Genomic DNA, 19,839 nt, shown 5'->3' with positions numbered 1-19,839 from the left:
CTCCTTCACTCACACACAGACAGAGCTGCATTGCTATTCTGAGAGAGTTAGCTGCCTCAACCCACGCACAGAATCTGAGAAAGAGAGAGAAAGGCAGAACGAGGGAGAAAGAGGGGAAGGAGGGATCAGGAAGAATAAAAAGAGAGGCAGAGACTACATGGAGGTTTACAGAACGCCGACTGTATCCTTCACATGCAGTTTCGGGTTCAAACCCCTTTGATTGTTCGAACAGGAGCCGATGTGCGGTCCTGATCACCACTCTCCTCCTTCTTGCGTGTGGCATGGACTTGCATTAGCAGATCTGTTTGGTGGTGGTGTTTGTGTGATGTGCCGTGTTGTATTGGTAAGTGCTGGGAGAAATGTACTTGATTCTCTGCCACCCACACACCGCCCTCCCACTCATGGTCGTCTCTGCATCTATACCTCTGGCTCTTCCCGCTCGCCACAATCTCTTTGCTCGTTTAAATCCCTACCCTGCATTTATCCCTCTGCACTCTTTTCCATCACTGGCTTTATCAGGAGATTCTGTGTTCCTTCCTGCAAACCAAACAAGCACACTAATATGCAATCCGCACTCTCCCACAATTCACGCCAACATGTGCATCGCCCCCAAAAATTAAGCACACTCAAGGGTTGACGAAGGTGTGCAGGTCAGGAATTACGAGGTTGTGGTCCTCTGGGCAAACTGTACTTTCAGTCAACTACCCACACAAGTTTCTTTAATGCCTGCAAATGACAGTAGATTGATAGTTAGGCTCTCTGCTTTGTATTGCTAAAATTTCCTTTATTTCTAAAATGTTTTCATGCATACCAAAGTACCAATCCCAAACTTTAAAGTTGCAATTCGAGGCCTATATGTGGCAGTTTGGCCCATGTCACTGAACTGAAAACAAAGCATAACGTGCCCTTAAAACTAATGGTTCAGATTTTTTTTAATGATCAGGAACAGCTTCCTTACCTGCTGCAAAAACACATCAAGTTGCAATATGTTTGTCAAAATGTGAAGAAATCCTCAGAGGTCGATGGCTAACAGCTATTACCCTGTTTTAGTTATTTTACCAATATGAAACAACTCAAGATGAAAATGTTTATTTCACTAAAGACTGTTCATAAGTTTTTGTTTTCTCAGTTGAACAACATCTGTAAACTGGTAAAAACGAACACCTTGTTCTACACCGTTTGCTTTGTACAAAGGGTCTGAACTCTCAGCTATTTAAAAAGGATCGCTTGTTGGAAGGGTAAACGCTGTTGAATTTTTACATTTTACCCAGTCGTTAGCCTTGCCACGGCCAAGGCTAACATTTGGCCGTGACATTTGTAATGCGCTAGTTCAGTGCTATGAAGCTTACCAGAAATTGCATGTGCTCCGTGAACAGGGAAGTACTGAGCTGAACAAGACAGCTGTTAATGCAAATTCAATATTTTGAAACATGACCAACATGGACTGAATGGCTTTGTTCACTTCCTCCGCTGCCATTGCTGAAACTACAGGCAGACTATGGTTCTAAAACAGAGCAGAAAAAACTTTATCGTTCACAGCTTCTCCTTCTGCTTGCTGATTCGCCAGGTTGAAATTCTGCTAGAGAAATACCCTTTAATGGGAGAAAGCCCAGACGGAGCAGTGAAGTGAGATTAGAATCGAGTGAAAAAGAGTAGCAATGGTCAGGCTACCATGACAGGTCATAGAATTGGTTTTGTGTGACTATAATTATGTACTCGATATCTAAAAATGTATTTTGACTAGACACAATTGCATTTCGACTATCCTGAATTGTAATTTAAGATAATATGCATTTACACTCTGACTAGTAAGAATAATAATTCAAAATATCTTCAATATTATGTCAAAACACTTTGCCATAAGGCTTCAGCATCTGTGTGACTATGTGAAACTTCCTCGGCAGAAACTACTGGGTTTATCATTCCTATACATCATCATCATTGTGAGTGTAATTGTGAGGAAAATTTTCTGTTTCGGATCTCACGTTCCCTATTAGTGGGTAAAAATCCAATATTTTGTGAATTCTGCTTCACAATAATAGGAAGATAACAGCGTTCCAGTTAAGAAGTTGGAATTTCAACATGGCGACACATATAAACTTTGTTTGGAATAGCTCTTTCAAACATCAATTTAAATCTTACTTTGCATAAGCAAACACCACTTTTAATTTGTTCAGTTTAGAGTTGCGGGCACTTTATGTCACACTGGTTTTAGATCTTACCACTGCTGATGCCAGGAGTGGCCATATTGAAACGTGAAGTCCACCTTACAAGTTGTAACTGGGAATAATCAAAGTTGCTCCCAGTTTCCCAGTGGGAAATCCGACTTTAGAGGGCGTTCTTTGTGATTTTTTTACGACGGGAAAGTCAGAAGTTTCCAGTTCTGAGAACAACTGGAAAATAAGAGTGGATTGACAGCAGCTGATGGTGAATTGGTGCAGCCAGCACAGATTTAGCATGGTAATACAGACAGTGCCCTGCTGAAAACAATCTCGTTGACAGCTCCTTTGGCATAGTGTTGTATTCCACAGATATGGATATTACTTGTATATTACCTCTGCTGTGAGGATTTATACAACCATCACCATCAACCTATCTTTAGCGTAGCAACTGGTTTGGCTTATAAATCAGCAACAAAAATATGCTTTAGTGTCGAAATGTAATATCCACTAATGTATTTTGATTTATTAAGTCGCTAAAATTAAATTAAATCTTCAAGAACCAGTAGGTGGCGGTAATGCATATCCAACGTTTCTTGCTAACCGCCAATAAAAAAAATAAATAAATAAAAAATCGAGAAGAAGAAGAAGAAGAAGCTCAGCATATCTAATGTAGTAACAGACGTTTGTCGGCTAAAGAAACGTAAGGGAAAAGATTCATGGTATCTTATTAAAGTCTAGGTGTTTAAACTCTGCTGATATAACTTTGACTCATATAGATTAAATGATTTTCAGCTTGAGTGGCTTGAATTTGTTTAAATTAGCTAAAATGACGAGTCCATCTGACTAGCTGTTAGCCTACCATCGCTCTGATTTATTTGGCAGGAAATCTTTCAACTCCAGATAAACACTTTAAATTGTGATGTATCCTTTTAAAACTTACTGTTAACTTGAACTTGTTTGACCATGTCTAACCCGAGGTATGGGGCTACGATGTCCTTGTTTTCAAAAAGATAAAAATCCAAGAAATTAAAACGTGTCTGTCATGTGAGTTTGCTCTTCCTAAGCCACAACGTTGGCAAAACATCTGTTAATTTTTTTGTTCTGTTACATGTTGCAGATCTGATTGTCGACTTGTTAACCTGGAGAGTGTTTTGGCCATCAAGCCTTTTAAAGACAACAAGAAGAGAAACACCCCCCCGCCCCCCGTGGAGTAATAGTCAGTGGACGAACTGCTGCTTTGTGGGACTCTTTATTTCACAACAAAAACCCTCCTAAGAAGGTTAGAGGAGCATGTAAGTGAAACAAGTGGAGCCCTCGGTGATTTCAGCATTCTGTCTCCCCCATCTGTGCCTACATTCTCTGCTACAGATAGGGACGTTTTGATAATTACATATAATTATAATTTCTGTGGGAGACAGATCTGCCTCTGTCTATTATTGCCAACACCTCCAGTACAATAACTTCACACATTTACATATCTCTCAACAAAAGTGATATTCTCTGAACCCCCTGGAGATAAATCAGGAATAATTCTGCTCCGACTGACATGTCACATGCAAAAGCAATGTGCCATTCATCTCATATCTATTTAAGGATACAGCTGAGTGACAAGGGCGACTTTTTTTTCTCATAAAAATCTGCCTGAAAACCATGGCATTTAGCTCTTGTTGCTGCACGTTTTAAAAGGCCGGCAGTCGTTCTTCTGCTTCATGTGTGCTCGTAATTTTTTCCGCCTTCTAGCACATAAGCAGAGCCTTCCTCATTATCACCCACAGTCCAGTCACAGTAACGGCTTGTGCCAGGCGAGCGCTGACCAAACTGATCCCGATGGAGTCCTCCGAAATGAGTCTGCATTAATGGACAATATTGATCCACATTGTTTGACGGGCATAAAATCCCCAAATTCGTTAGAGCATTATTCTCGTACGTTTCTTCTGGTAGTAGTATCTGCCTACAAATTAATTAAGTGTTGAATGTAGAAAGTGCCAGACTGAACTAGTTAGCGGAAGATGAATAGAACAGACAAAACACTCCCTGTGAACCATTTCTCAAGTGCCAGAGTCAGCAGACGAATGTACAGGAGTGTCTTGTTTTATTGAATCAATTTGGTACTCATAAAGGACTATTGGGGCCAGGAATTGAAACCGTATCCAACAGGGTATTTTTAAGAGAGATGAGAACAAAGCTATTATGCTTTCGGGGTCCTTCATAAGACGCAATAAAAACAATTTTATTACCATTACCATTAAATACTAACACACACACACACAAATGCGCTCATAAACTGACGGAAGGAGGCTTTTTCTTTTAAAAATGATATTATTTAGCATTCCTGAATGAAATCCGCGATACATCTTTGACATCCAGAAGGCTGTACATTAAATTCTTCACATGGCGTTTTAGTGGGTTAAGCTGGAAAAGCGGATAAGGCTTTGTAACTACATTGACTCAACAACAGAAAATAGGTGTCTTAGTCATGTAAAAATGACGCCCACCACCTATCTCCGAGTCCTCGCCGTCTCCCTGCTCTCCCTCTTTGCTGCCCCTCTTACCAGCGCGGTGGAGCCCTCTTCGTCCCCTCCTCCTCAGCATGTAGACCGCTCAGGGAGGCCGTTCACCGAGCAGCCGGACGCCGATTCCAGCTCCTCTCTCCTGCTCCTTGCCATCCAGGCCAATGCCAGGCCAGCCGCTCTCCGAAGCAAACCCAAAGCCCCCGAGGAGCCTCCAGACACCTCAGAGGGAGTTCTGGAACCGCTTCCCAAGCCCCTGGCCCAGGTGACGTTTCCGAAGAACGCGACCTCTCCAGAGGGTCTAGGGGACCATTTTGGAGCAGCCCACTTCCCACCTCGCATCATGGATGGATGGACAGATGTTTGTTGGGGTTACTACGACGTGATGGGACACTTTGACAATCCTTTCAACTGCTCCAAGGACTCCTACATCTACTGCTGCGGAACATGCCACTACCGCTTCTGCTGTCCAGACCAAAGCCGCAAGCTGGTGCAGGACCTCTGTACAAACTACAACTCTCCAGACTGGGCCAAGCCACAGACAGAGGCCATGATGATCCCAGAGGAGGTGGGTCCCGACCCGGACTACGATCCGCTGAAGCAGCAGAGCCACAACACGGGATTTGTCATCGGTGGCGTTGTTGTGTTCATGGTGGCCGTCGCTGTGGGTATCAAGGTGTGTTTCAACAAGGTCCAACAGGAGGCCAACCAGAGAGATCTGAATATGCCCAGGTAAGGCTTCCACATCCTCACATTTCATCACTTTAGCTGAAAACGTGTCTTCAGGTCGTGTAGAATAACGCTGTTAATTATCACACGACACATAGTTGACCTTGTTTATGTAGCTTCAGTGAAACTCCTGGCTACTATGAGGTTCTCAGTAAGTAAAAACAGCAGATATTCATAGCATCTGGGTGTTTTTTAAGAAACATTTTAAAGAAAAATTGATTTAAAATGGAAACTACCAATTATTCCTACTGCTACAAAAATATTATAACGTATTGATCATGGTGATAATGTTACATATTATATAAATCTAAAACCTTTTAAAACATCTTTAATAATACATTTTTTTCCTATAATTTTAATTTTATAACATAAATGAGACAAATATGCTTTTTCTTTATTTAAAATAGTAAATGTGTGATTTTAAAATAAGTTTTATATTTAATATATGAATGTTAAAAATATATATAGTTTTTAATTTGACATGTAAAACAAATGTATAGAATTGATGTATTTTTATTTCTTTTTTCCATTCACTATAAAAATAGAATATAGTAGCAGTTAACAGTTTAGATTATTACTTTAATCTAGTAAAAGGAATTTATTTAAACTACTTCTAAATTAAAAGTAGTTCATGTTTATCCTGAGTATTAAACTGTTTCAGCATAAAGTAACACTTGGACTCCAGTGAACTAGCATTAGCATTAGCTGCTTAATTAGTGGAGTTATCTGCTAAGGTAGCCAGAGCTACAGTCAGTTCTATAGTGGACATGCTAGTCTTAGCTTACCAACTCTAGTTTAAAACGAGAAACCGTACGTATTTACAATCAGCTGAAATTATTTTTCTTCTCAGCAAGGAAAAAGTGTAGGAGCCTTCTTTCAGGCAGCTGACCAGCAGTGTGTAGTAACAAGTCACATTGACACATTATCTTGCGTTTCTTTCAAAGGGTGTTTAGGAGGAACAGTATGATGGTTTTGTGCATGGCGTATTAAATTGTAAGTTGAATCTACAGCCTAGTAATATTATATGCAATATTTCTAGGCTTTAATTAAGCCTGTCACAAATTTCGGTGATTAATAACTTTTCAAGGGCAATTTTGTTTACAGAGAGATCATACTCTATTTTATTTGTGGTTTCTGTTGTGTGTGTTTATATTCCTGTTTTATTTGTTGTTCTTGGTTGTCGTGTTTTATTTTGGATATTTAAAAATATCTTCTAGTTCCAGTAGTAAGAGCTTTTTACAAAATTAAAAATGATTGGTTTTTGAGAGGGCAACATTAATTGAAAACGGTCTAAAAGCAACATTATTTTTATTTTTTTATCTCAATAATTACTGGGGCAGTTTATCACCCAGAAACATTTGGTGACCCAGATGGTAAACGCAGGGAGCATGATGATGACTGAGTGATTAAAAATGGGGGTTAATTACAAATAAGACTCTCATGTCTCATGTGTTCCCAATATGTAACCTAGGCCTGGACAATATGGCTGAAAAACGTATCACGATATAAGAGTTTCATGTCAGTCGACGTAAATAATTATTGAGTTGTTGTTTAAAATGTCTGAAATTCTGCCAAACTGGGAACGCGACATTTACTGCTTTGTCAACAGTTTTCATTTTACGCCTTTGGTTTTCTTTTTTTTAGCAGCTATAAGGCTTGGTGGTGGAACCTTGAACTGTTGCTAGGTAACCGAAGAATGAGCGAGTTGCTAGGTAACCAAAGAGAGAGTTAGTTGATACCACTTAACTTTGCTTAGCTTGCCGAGGTTGAGCGGTCAAAGCCTTTCCTCTTCCTACATCCCCCATAATGCTGTGCAGTTCTGGATCAGAGTTTAGTGAATATTCTACAAATTGAATACTGAACATTATATCAGACGTAATAATCTATTGATATTGATCATGTGCTACCACAGTATATATTGTTATTGATTTATTGTCCAGCCCTAAAGCAACTGTAGCCTAAAACCAGTCAGGATATTTGTTTTTGTCTTTTTTTTAAGAGGACACTGTTGTAAACGGCACTGGATGACGATCGCTGTTGAGCTACATCGAGTGTTTGTTTGTCTCTTAGGTGTATTACGAGCACTGCTGCTGCAGGTCATTTTGAAATGTACTGCAAAAGCTCTTGTCTCTTCATCAAACTGACATTATTTTGCTGCCTACAATTAATTACATCAAAAATCATTAAAACTGCTCTCCGGCGATTTGAATGCTGAATTATTGTCAGTGTGAAGAACACAGCTGCTGATCTGTGGCCGATCCCCCCCCCGTCTCTTATTTCTCACCAGAGCCCTGGTTGACATGTTGCGACACCAGTCCAGTCCGGTCCAGCAGGACGAAAGAAACAACAGCGTGGCTCTGACTGTAGCGGACGGACAGGGGACGCTGGGAAGAGCTCCGAAAAACCTCTATGCCCCGGGAGTGCCCAGCAAGGACAACAGATGTAAGGGCTTCTTGTAGAATTAGAGAGTGCTTTTGTAACAGCATCTTTTATATGCAGAGGGGGCTCATCTGTGTACTTTTCTCCCCTGCGCCCCACCACTGAGATTTCTCCATGATTAGATAGGACACAAAAATCCCCTGTGGTGTTGTGCTTAAGAATGATTGCAGAAACAGCTTCTTCTGGCTTAAAAACTGCTAAATGAACATGCATCGGGAGGTTTTCGTGTGCGGGCCTCATTGTTTTTTGCTAAACCGCCATTCATCTTCAAACTGCCTGACATCCATTTTGTGAGCTGATTACCTTATTTTTCTCTGACTTACAGTGGGCAATCTGCAGCACAATTTCATCCACTCATCAGGCTCCAGCCCCAAACACACTGCGACTATCGGTAAGGCAGCTGCTCACATCACGGCTTCCATGTAAATCGCATGCAATCACCCAGATTCTTCATTTGCTTCATTCACCTACATTTTAAGCTCAGATGTAGGCTCATTCAGCCGAACAATAATAATGATTATCACAGCTCCGGTTGCTTGTGTCAGCGCTGAAAGCGAGTTGGAAACCGGTCTCCCGTTTTCCCAGTGAACGTTGGAGGATTCGCACCCTGCGAAAACGCAGCGCGCTCCCATCCAGAGGAGCAAATCTCATTTAACACGCAGTCGTTTTCTCCCTGTGATTTTTGTAGAGCGCACCCCCCGGATGAACAATGCTCAGCTGGCAGCTGGAGGCACCCTGCTTTCCAGTAAACACAACAACACCAAGTCCCAGCCGTCCTTCCACCACTCCCTGCACAACCTGGCCCAGCTGCCGCCCTCCTACGAAAGTGCCACCAAGCCCGAGCTCAACAGATACTCCTCACTCAAACGCCTCGGTGAGCGCTGCCGTCTCCTCCCGCCTTCTTCGCCTGCAGATGTTTCATAACCCCTTCAGCGTGGCGACGCTGTTGGAGTAGAATGCATCGTTGTGTGGTCTCGTTTTTGCAGTGGAGCAAAAGTATTTACACACGCTGACCTTTTCTGCGTTAGGTCACATTACAACCAATCGAGCTATCAAATTTTCGGTTTTTGAAGGTTTAATGTTTTTTGGAAAACGTGGATTATTTTTCCACTAGTGATGTCAGAGTGATGTCAGCACGCCCAGGGTCGCCATCTTGCTTATAATGTTGCAAGAATACAGTCGTAAAATTAGAAGGAACTAGTGGTTTTATGAGAACTACACGAAAAATAGCAAAAAATGAATAAAATTAGGAATGTTGAGCATCTTGTGAAGTTATTCTTCGGTACAGGTTTTACAGATATTACTTATTACTTGACAGAAAGACTTTTAACACATCAGCATCAAATTATTATCAGTAGCTGGATTTGTGCAACAATCATTCAAACAACTGTGTGAATTTCAAGGAAGGGGCTGCTCAAACTGAGATGCTCATGTCATATTTTGATAACTTTATTGAACCTTTATGTTCATTAAACATTTTTTTCTCATAATTTTAAGATGATTTTTTTTTTTTTTTGCTAAAGTTACTACTACTATAACTATTTTCTTGCAATAAAACAAATTCTCATAGCCTAATACTCTGCTGTACAACTCACAGAAGGTATCGTTGTAATTGCTTTGTAGAAATAACTTTGTGCAGTTATAGCTGCAAGTCTTATTTGGTTATTTCTACCAGTTTTGCACATCTAGAGCCTCAAAGGTTTGCCTAATTTGCTTTTCAGGGTTGTATTGAGATCGTCTGCCAGCATGATTTTTTTCTATTTTACCAAGAGCTCTCGACATGATTTAGGTCTGACTTTGGACTGGATGATTTTAATGTGAGATTATTTACCAAGTCTGTTTCCCTCTTAACATGATGGATTGATTAGTGATTTGTGAGATGTTCAAAGCTTGTAATATTGATAATCTTAGCTCTACTTTAAATGCCTCAATAATGCTATATCTGAGCTTTCTGCTGTGGTCATTTATCTTCTTCAGTGGCAACTTTTAATATGGGTTTTATTGGCAGTTGTTCAATAAAACCCTGCCAAACGCGGGTGGCCAAGCCCGACATGCAAATTTTAAATTATTTATTGTATTGAAAGGTTTTCTATTGCTTTATGCGTGATAAAGAGGAGTGGGCATCCCCTTGTGTTCAGGAGCCATCGCTTTCTTGGTGCTGAGAATAGGGACACTAGCTCACACACTTTGTGTGGCACTGCACTGCGTTTTATCCCCACCTAGAAAATCTCGTTTTCTCATTTTGTTTGGTTGGGAAGATGAGAGAAGGAAATAGTTGCCAAGTGAGAACCTCGACTGGACTTCATGACGCTGTTTGCTCGCTAATCTTCTCTAAGAAACCCCTAAGATAAGCACAGTCGTCAATAAAATGAAGCAAATTACTCAGAGGTTGACTAATTACTATTAATTTATGCAATTAATCTAAAAAGTTTAACGTGTTAATATTACATAATGCGGATTAATTGTAACAATAGGGTTACTCAGTTCACAGCAGCGCAGCCTTGTAGTGCGTTCAGCAATGCAGTCTGAAATGCGAAGGAAAAGATGAACGAGGCGAGTCTGGCTGTTTTACTCAGCGCTTTAAAAAACACTGCGATGTATGTTTGACATGAAACCAGGATTTTATAGCCGACTTGCACACCTTTACCACTTCAAGGCTGAATTATTGCAATTCCTCGCTGTTTGGAATTTCAAATAAGAATCGACAAAAGCTGCAGGAATTCAAAATAGTGCATAGTTAGCATTTCTAAATTACGTTTGAAACCAAATGACTTATTTTAAACCTTCCTAAATATTAAAACTTGGAAAAACTGAGATGTTTGGTGATAATAAAATATTTTCTTTTTGAAAACGTTACATTTCAAGCTTACAGTACTAATCACTTAATCACAGCGTTAAGTATAAGTAATCTGATTAAATGTCTTAATTGATTGACAAGACTACTAAATACTAATTGCTTTTATTTATTCGTATTGTTTTTTCTGAACTTCACTATCATGTCTGCCATGTTTTGGCCTATCATATAAAATCCTAATCAAATGTGCTGAAGATTGTTGTAATATGACAAAATATGGGAAAGTTAAAGAGGTGTGAATATTTTTTGAGGCAATGTAAATAATTCAGTTTAGGGCTAAAATAATTAATGATTAATTAATAATTGATATCCAATTATTTACCAGTTAATCCAAAAAATAGTGGTGTATTGATGGTAAGACAAGGAGCGAGGGCTGAGATTTGAACTTTGACGATTGTAGTGTTTTTATCTGTAGGCTTATCTTGTGCTACAAATGATTAATTCACATCTTTAAACGTATTTTTAAAATTGTATATATATATTTAAAAAAAAAGGCTTAAGTGGTTCAGTGAAAAATCTGCAGAATGTGACTTTTTAAAAAAAAATCAGATTAATTGTGAAAATAATCGTTATTTGCAGCCCTAATTCGCAGACGTATTTTTTTTGGCTTTCAGAGAAAGGACTCGATGAGTACTCGTCTGGTTACTGCACCACCAAGCGCCGACCCCACACGGCTCAGCCGGCCCTCCAGTCCTCGCAGCACCACCTCCACTGGGGTGGAGACTACACCCTCAGTGGGAGAGGAACCCTCCCCAGACACGCCATCCGTCCCTGGATCCCGCCGCCCCCCTCTGGCATGCCTGCCTCCCCCACACCCAATCCTTACCCTCTGGACCCTCCTGAGCCCCAGTACAATCCCAACTACGACACTCTGTCCAAGCCTCCGAGGAAAGTGAAGTCCAGCGATCAGCTGCTCAACATGGGCGACGTCCCCGGCAACACCGGGACGCTGTCTCGGATGTCCAAGAACCAGCAACACCAGTACCACAAAGCCATGGCGGCCTCCAACAAGAACACCAACATGCAAACCCTGACCAGGAAGACGAAGGACAGGCAGGAGATTCAGGACAGGCAGGAGAGGATGCTCATGTCCCCGGAGCACCTGGAGGACAGGATGGGGGTCAGCGGGATGGGAGTGGTGGACCCCTATGCCCACACGGGAACCGGCATCGTCCCAACGCTGCCGCGGCAGCAGAAGGCCCAGTCCCAGCAGAACGTATGCGCCACGCCTTCCCTCGACCGGCACCACATGATCAAGATGAACTCTCACCCCACGTCTGGCCGGGAGCAGGAGAGGAGCACGGGCATGACGAGTCACGTGAGCGGGGGCGTGGGCTGGTCGGGGGAGGTGCCCGGAGCCGGGGTCGTCATGGGAACGGGAACGCTGGGGGGCCACAGCGCCAGGAGGATGGCTTTCGCAGCGAAAAGGCAGAATACCATCGAGCAGCTACATTTCATACCAGGAGGAGGAGGAGGCGCCGGCGGGGGGTCTGCAGGAAGCGCAGGAGGCAGTCAGGGGATCAGGACGGGCAGTAAGAACGAGGTGACGGTGTAAGGTAAAAATCCCTTAGACGCAGGGGAACAGATCACCCTTCTGCATTTAACTATTAGATACAACTACAGATAAACCTAGAAGTATTCAGTAGTAACAGTAACGTGTTTAGGCTATTCAAATTAGTTTTCTCTTTAATCAGATTAGCTTGAATATGACTACATATAAAACTAAAAGTCTAGGTGGGGACACCTTTGTGATAGCCTACATCAGCCATATTTTCTAACCGATTTTTGCCATATCGCCATATACAGCAGTGCCATTACTCGTAGAAGGACTGGTGAAACAAAACCAATAGAGGAGTAGTTCATGATTTAGTTTTTCTATATCTATATATAAATATATACATATACACATATACACACACATATATATATATAAAAATATGTTTTTCAAGAAGTACTCAGGAGCCATATTAGATATAAAGAATGAGACATTAAAAACTTGGTTTAAGGAAGCAGAGGACTTCAGAGGAGAGAGCCAGCTGCCTGGACTGATGTCGACGTGTTAGGCTGAGGAAACCAGATCAGTGTCAAAGACCATTGTGCCTGCATGGTGAAACATTTTGGATATTTTACATTCTGCAGAACAAAACCTCATCCTGACACAAGGAGACTGAACTGCGCTTTTTGCTTCCTAATTTGGTGGACAAGGCTGTTTTCCAGCAGGACTCCTCGCCTGAATTTCAAACCGAGGATGGACCCAAAATTAACAATCCGACACCTGGGTTGCCTAATTTTTCCACGTGACCTTAGATTTTAAATCATCAGAGGAACGCAAACTCTGACCACAGCGACGCTACAAGGAAGCCGAGATTCAAGAACGGTACAGGGTCATTTTCTGGGGTGAGGGGGCTGAAGTTTTCCCCTGCTGTTTCCATTCACAGATCAGGCCCTACCAAATAATACCGAGCCATGTGTTTTAATATTACCCAAAACGAAGAAGCATGTGTTCAGTTTACCTCCAGAGAGGCGACTCGCTGTGTAATACGTTTTGCATACAAAGAGCACAAAGAGGTTGCACTTACACAACTGTCCTTCAAAGCCATCTTTTTGGAGATACAAAGGAAGTATTAATCCTGGAAGCTGGTCTGACAATCACCACTTAGTTATTACCACAAATGATACAAGCCAGTGATGTTTTGTACAGTCAAAGGCTTGTCTTCGGAGCGAGCCGGCGAGAAAAAACATCCTCAGAGTCCGGAGTGGGGCTGAGAGACTCGGACGGTTGGGAAGCCCTTCACATCTTCAAGACAAGGAACTTGCTGTATCATAATGCACTTCAGCCAGTATGAGTTAGAAAAACATATATATAAAAAAGTAGAAAAAAAAATCATCAATAACAACGCTTATCAATACTAAGGGCTATCCTATCCTATATACTGTAGTATGTGATATCTGTGGTCCATATAAAATGCTCTCTCTTTCTATCGATTTTGTGTTGATATCGTCATGATGTATCAAGTATCAATGTGTACAAAGAAAAAAAACACAAAAAAAACTACAAAAAAAAATAAAACAAGAGCAATTTAAGCACAGTTCCAAGAGAAACACAGAGACAAAACTTTGCACAAACCAAGTCCCCTGATATTTGCACCAGACACGAGCACGCTCCGTGCCGTGTCCTCAAGGTTTACATTCTGCACGAGCGCGGCCGATAAGAGCGCGACTCATCTACGGAAGAGGGTACTGCATTGAGAGAGGGTTTATTTTTGTTCCTTATTTTTTTATTTCTGTTCTTATCGAGCGAAATCAGAGGCGCGGGTGACGGAAGGGAACGTTTCGGCTGGAGGATAAAACGAGGCGAAACGCCGAAGAGCAGAAACACACGACTCCATTTGGACAATCTTCCTATACACAGTGCTAAATGTAGTTGTTATAAATTTGATGGAGTGTTATTATTAATAATTATTATAACTGTTATGGTTATTATTAACAATTATCTTATGATATGTGATGTTCTTTTACTTGGTGGGATTTTAAGTGTTTATTGTTTTTAGATGACTTTACATTTTCATGACTAGTTGTTTTATTATTTTTCTTTATTTATTTTTTTTCTGGTCATCAAGATTTTGAGAAAACTCCAAACCTCGATGCATGCCAGCTCCATTTCACTGAGAGGCATTGACAAAAAAAGCATGCCTGGCATTTCTAAAGGGTCAATGCTTCGAATGGCCAACCCTCCAGCTGTATGTACCGTGCCTAGACATCAGCCTTATGACTTCTTTGTCTCAAGTGATTACTTAAGGTTTCCACTCGGGTACAAAAAAAAAAAAAAAAAAAAAAAACGTTTCGAAAAATTCTGCAGCCTTCTTAGCTGGACGTGCGTCGAGAGAGTTTCGAACAAGTCTCTTCTGCAGCAGCCTGACCGGCTAACTCATGGCGGGCTGCGCGCGCAAAACCCTACGATGCCATAATGTTTGTATGTTCAGATGAATGTTGGTTACAGAGGAGCTAGAGGTCTAGACGGAAACTCGAAAGCGTTGAAGTGCAGTGTCTTTTTTCAGGGAAATAGGACAGACAACGTAGAAGTTGTATTCAATTTTTTTTAAAAATAGAGCCACAAAAAGGTCTGTAGCAAAGTCTGTAATAACTCACAAGCCATATCCATTTAATACTCATCACAGTTTTTATAAATGGTTAATCTAATTTGTGGAAGTATTGTATTTTGTATAGCTAGTACAATCAGAATATTTTGAGTGATCTCTTCAACATTAATTTGAGGATACAAAAAAAAAAAACCTTACGTGTTAGTATTTAATGAACTGTACAGTGCCAAACTCATAACATTTTGTTGTCTTTTTATTCTCATAGCATCCTCCTATATAGGGGTTATTTCTTTTTATCATAAAGGAGAAGTAATTCGCAAGCAGGTACGCTGAGAAGCTTGTTTTATTTGGAGAGAAATGAATGAATATGGTGTGCATTTTTACCATGATGAATTCATTTGGAAGGGAAGATGCATAAAAGCCACCTGAAGCGGACCGGGGGAGTGTTCAAGTAAAGGAAATTTATGGATTTATTTTCATGCTGATAGATTTAAATACAAAACCCTTTTTGTTATTGTTGAATGCATTGATTCCCTTGGATACGACAGTGACAAAGAATTTGTATAATAAAGTTGGTGGAAAAAATGTTTTGTTCTTTTTTTTTATTTAGAGTGTGAGGTCTCTCACATAGAAGATTGTTGGATATTGTCACAGTTTACAGTAAAATCAGGAGGTAATTTAATCAATTTCTGCAGTTGATGCATAAATGCAGGGGCGCCGCCTGCATGAATGATGCCCTGGGTAACCTCCTCCACCATAATCTAGAATAATCCACTAGATTTTTAGACTTTCATTACTGAAAACCAACAGAGATGCACTGATTGGCATTTTGTTCCATTGTTTGAGGGCCTCACCAAACTTAAACCAGAAAACCTTCCTCAATGCCTAGACTGATTTTATTCTAGATTTACTTTTATTCTCTAATGAAGTTAAGATGAATTATACACTAATTACTGACATACCCACACTTATTGGCACTTTTGTTAAGATGCATAAAAGGACATGAAATTAATCTTCTCTGGGAGTAAAGCTGAATAACATACTGCAGTTTTCTAATAGTGAATGTTAGAGATTACTCTCCTTTAACTAATTCCTCACTGAAATGAACTTGCTCCCTCGCTCTGCTTAGTTTGTGAAAGTTTCACTTGTTCATGTGTTTTCCAGGCATACAGTTCCATTATATAACACAATAAAGTATCTGTCACCTTCAGCTGTTATAAAAATTCTCTACACATCAAACAAGATCTAAAAAGAAATTTGACTTCACAATTTAGCGCCTTAAAATTGGGCCTCTGTCTCTTTAAGAAACTCCTCTCTATGACACAGCAGTGTTCCTAAATTAAACCTTTAACAACGTTTTACCAACATTTTCTTAGCTTGTCATTTTAAAAGCGACCCTTATCTAAATTTCCCACTGTGACATTATATTTAGAGACAGGATCACTTTGATCAGTTAATACAAGCAAAGCTATAAATGAAATAAATATGCTTTGTTTATGTGTATTTCTTTTGTGATTGTTTGTGATAAACCTGGATGTACCTCGTCTCTCAAACACTCCAGGAGAAAACCTGGAAGGAAAAGCGGGCATAGGCAACGAATGGATGTTGAGATTTTGTGATAATGTGTTGTTGGCACCGCTGAATAAACACTAGATTTAAAAACTGCATTTTTCTACTTTTTTCTTTAATGTGAGATGATATAGTGGCAATGAAAAATGTATTTACTTAAAAGGCTTTTTACACATCTTAACGAGGGGCGCTTAAACATAGTTGGTAAATAGAAACTACTACCACATTCACTTTGAATCAAAGTATTGTTCATAAAAAAAATGAGTTTCCAGGATTTCTACTAAAGCTGGTTGGTGGTACCTTAAGCATCCCTGAGATGTCTCCCAATACAACATTCGAGTCTTTAAAAAACAAACAAAAATTAAATAAACAGAACAACATTGAGGCCAGGAAAATCTAGCCAAGTTTGAATACAAAATGGCAAAAACCAGGAGTTTATGCTGCGTTTTTAATGATGACTAAACCAAAGAGAAGATGAAAATTCAATATCCTATATTTGGTCCAATGCTCAGACTGACTGTTATCAGACCAGTCTGAGAGACGTTTGTGTAAACACTTCAGACACAAGAGGTTTGCTCAGCAGTAATATGTTATGAAATAGGCTTTCTAATAGTAGCAATCAGGAAACAAATTAATGTTGTATAAGGGGTCAAAGCAGAAGCTGCAGCTACATTATATTAGCAGAAAACGCTTCAGTCGTCTGTAGATTAGTAAACAAACTAAAGCTGTACATCACCGAGGTGTGAGATGTTGTATAAGGCACATTAAAAGCCGTGGAGTGCTACTGGGAGTGGACAGCTGTACTTTTAAATGAAATCCACTCCAGATCATCTGAATGCAGAGTTATATCACACTGCACCTGCTGGATCCTAGCAGCAAGACGGAGACTGTGCACTTCATATCTTCAACCTCCTGTGAATACATTTATTGCTGTGAGAAGAGTGCGGGTTTAAATGAAAGAGCAGCCGGCAGCTCACGTTGTTGTGGAGCTGAAACACAAAGAAAGCACACAAAGGACAGGAAAAATAAGATGCATTTGGGTTCTTGCAGTTCCACATTTCACCACCAGGCGGTTCACATTCAGCTTGATTTGGACGCAGAGCGGAGGCTCATAAATGAAAGGTTGTTTTTGTTAAACGGTCTGACTATAGGATATCATTTAATCTATCATTTGGTGTCCTATCCACTAAATAAAAATGATTCTGATAAGCAAATTACATTACATTAATAGGTAAAACCATGCATAACTGGGTATGAACTGATGATACCAACTGGATGTTGACAGGTTTCCTCCATCATCCTGTGGCCAGTAACTTCATGTTGCTCTCAAAAAAATACTATAACATCATAATTTTTTAAATACATGAGTACTGTTTATATTAATAAAAAATACTAAAACATTATTGCGACTCACCTGATATGGGCCATGACTCTTCTATAAGAGTACATAAGTGAGTGACTGGACTTGAGGAAGAAGTATACAAGTACAAACCATTTATCATTTACAACATCTGCAAGACATGCATTCATAAAGCAAATATAAAAACTACTGAGTTTTTATATTTACTACTGACATTTAAAGTCTAGACTTTGTCTAGACCACTCCAAACCTTCAATCTAGCAAGCTGGATTGCTGATGTGCGTTGGGTTATTGTTCCACTGTATTATCCAAGTGTGCGTAACCTGATGTAGGAACATTTTCCTGCAGTGTTTGTGTTCCTGTTGGTCAGCAGTCGGTTCGGCCGTTGGACTCTTCACCTGATGCAGTTTTTGCCCTGTTTTCTTTCTTACTGTTAAATCGTGAACTCTGACCTTATTCCTTTCCAGGCTGATGTCAACGACTGTTTCTAATCTGTTGTTGAATTTTGTTAGATCGCATGATTTAGCACTTTTTGAAATCTTTTAACCTACTTCATGTTGTCGTACAGGTTCTAGTTGTAATTGAGTTAAACCAAACTATTTTTGATTAATCACAGTTAATTTGATTTAACAGGCACATAGAGGGCTGGGTTGGAAATAAATCGTTTCCCTAAATAGATGGAAACATCATTTGAAAACTGCATTTTGTATTTATTCTCATGAACCTTTTATGATACTAAAATTAGTTTGATGATGTGAAACATTTAAGTATGAAGCAAAAGTAAAAGCAAAACAAATCTTTGGGGGTGGTAGATGCTTATTCTTCTCACTGTGTTAGATAAGACATATGGGATTCTCATTATAAAGAAAAATGTGTTGCTTTTGTAAAAGAAGCCACTATTTATCTCAATACCAGCGCTTTCACACTTCTGGAAAAACAAATCGAAGCCAGCTTCATCAGGTCGTCCCCTGGAGCGCCTTCACCTCACCTGAGACGTCCCCATCGCTCTCTGGCTCCTTTCTATTCCTCTGTGGTCCAATTACTCTCAGGTCGCCCCACGTGGTTTTAGGTGCGGGTGACTGTCGAGGTTTGGTGATTTAAACACTCCATCACTCCATCTTCTTTGTCCGGCAGAGCCTGATCACTCTATCGCACCTCTTCCTACGTCCTCCACAGTGAGAGAAACAGATGCAGACGCCATCGGGTCTGTTGTAATCGCCAGTATCTTTGTGCTTCCTTACACTACCACACTTATTTCTCTTACAGGGTTTCCTCTGCAGATTTTTTTTTTCTTTGCACCTCAGTTGTTAAAGGTTGTTCTATTGAATAGCTAATCTCTAAACGTAGTTATGTTCAAAATACATAACAGTATACTATCAACACATTTGCCAAAAAGATTTGTTAAAAGAGATAATATTTATAATTCAAAAGGATCTGAGATTTTTTTTTAAATCTCAAAGTTAGACCTAAATAAATGAAACATTTCATTTCTGTTTATGGAATAAATCTGTGAAACAATCTGTCTAAAGAAACAATACAATACAATGAAGTATATTAGCTCAGCAAAGTGCTGTATCATTACAAAGATATTTCTTTATATATACACACTGCCAGTTTATTCATCAATATGGATGGTTGATTGATGCTTAATTGCTTATGGTATAAAGGACTGACTTTTGAGAGAAGGGCCAGGCTGTATGATTTTTTTTATATTCCTTTTCATTCAAATATTTTGTTTATATCAAAAGTGGGATATTTAAATGAATGAAATAAACAAACAAATAAAAACAATTTATTTTACCAATTAAACTGATATAAATGGGAGTTTTCTAAGGCTGTTAACATTGTTGAACCTCAGCAGCAGAGGAAATTCTCAGACTCTTCACAAGTCATCAAAAAATGAAGAATTCAGTATAAATGTAAATTATTAATAAGTGTGTTCAATGAATTTGTAGTTCTTACACTTATTTTGTCTGAACGCCAGGAATACCACAAGAATAAAAGACTACAATATTTATGCATTTTACACTCCTGATAAAGAAATAGTTATTTAATGTTTTACAAAACATTAATTTGTTTTCCTTTGGTACAAAACGATTTAATGTAGTATGTGTTA

General features: G+C 39.7%; 1 protein-coding gene across 1 annotated transcript; it reads left to right on the top strand.

Annotated features, from left to right (window-relative positions):
• The first annotated feature begins 3,176 nt into the window (after positions 1-3,176).
• shisa7a (shisa family member 7a) lies at positions 3,177-14,349 on the top strand. The gene is made up of 5 exons (XM_015006772.2): positions 3,177-5,404; positions 7,689-7,843; positions 8,166-8,231; positions 8,529-8,714; positions 11,309-14,349. Exons 1-5 carry the CDS (start codon positions 4,647-4,649, stop codon positions 12,247-12,249), a joined length of 2,106 nt encoding a protein of 701 aa, XP_014862258.2. The 5' UTR covers positions 3,177-4,646; the 3' UTR covers positions 12,250-14,349.
• Positions 14,350-19,839: the final 5,490 nt, after the last annotated feature.

The sequence above is a fragment of the Poecilia mexicana genome, unplaced genomic scaffold (assembly GCF_051168715.1).
Source record: "Poecilia mexicana isolate PSO_F unplaced genomic scaffold, ASM5116871v1 scaffold_16, whole genome shotgun sequence".
Lineage (NCBI taxonomy): Eukaryota > Metazoa > Chordata > Actinopteri > Cyprinodontiformes > Poeciliidae > Poecilia > Poecilia mexicana.
Note: the sequence above shows the minus strand (reverse complement) of the source record. Positions and strands in the feature narration are given on the sequence as shown.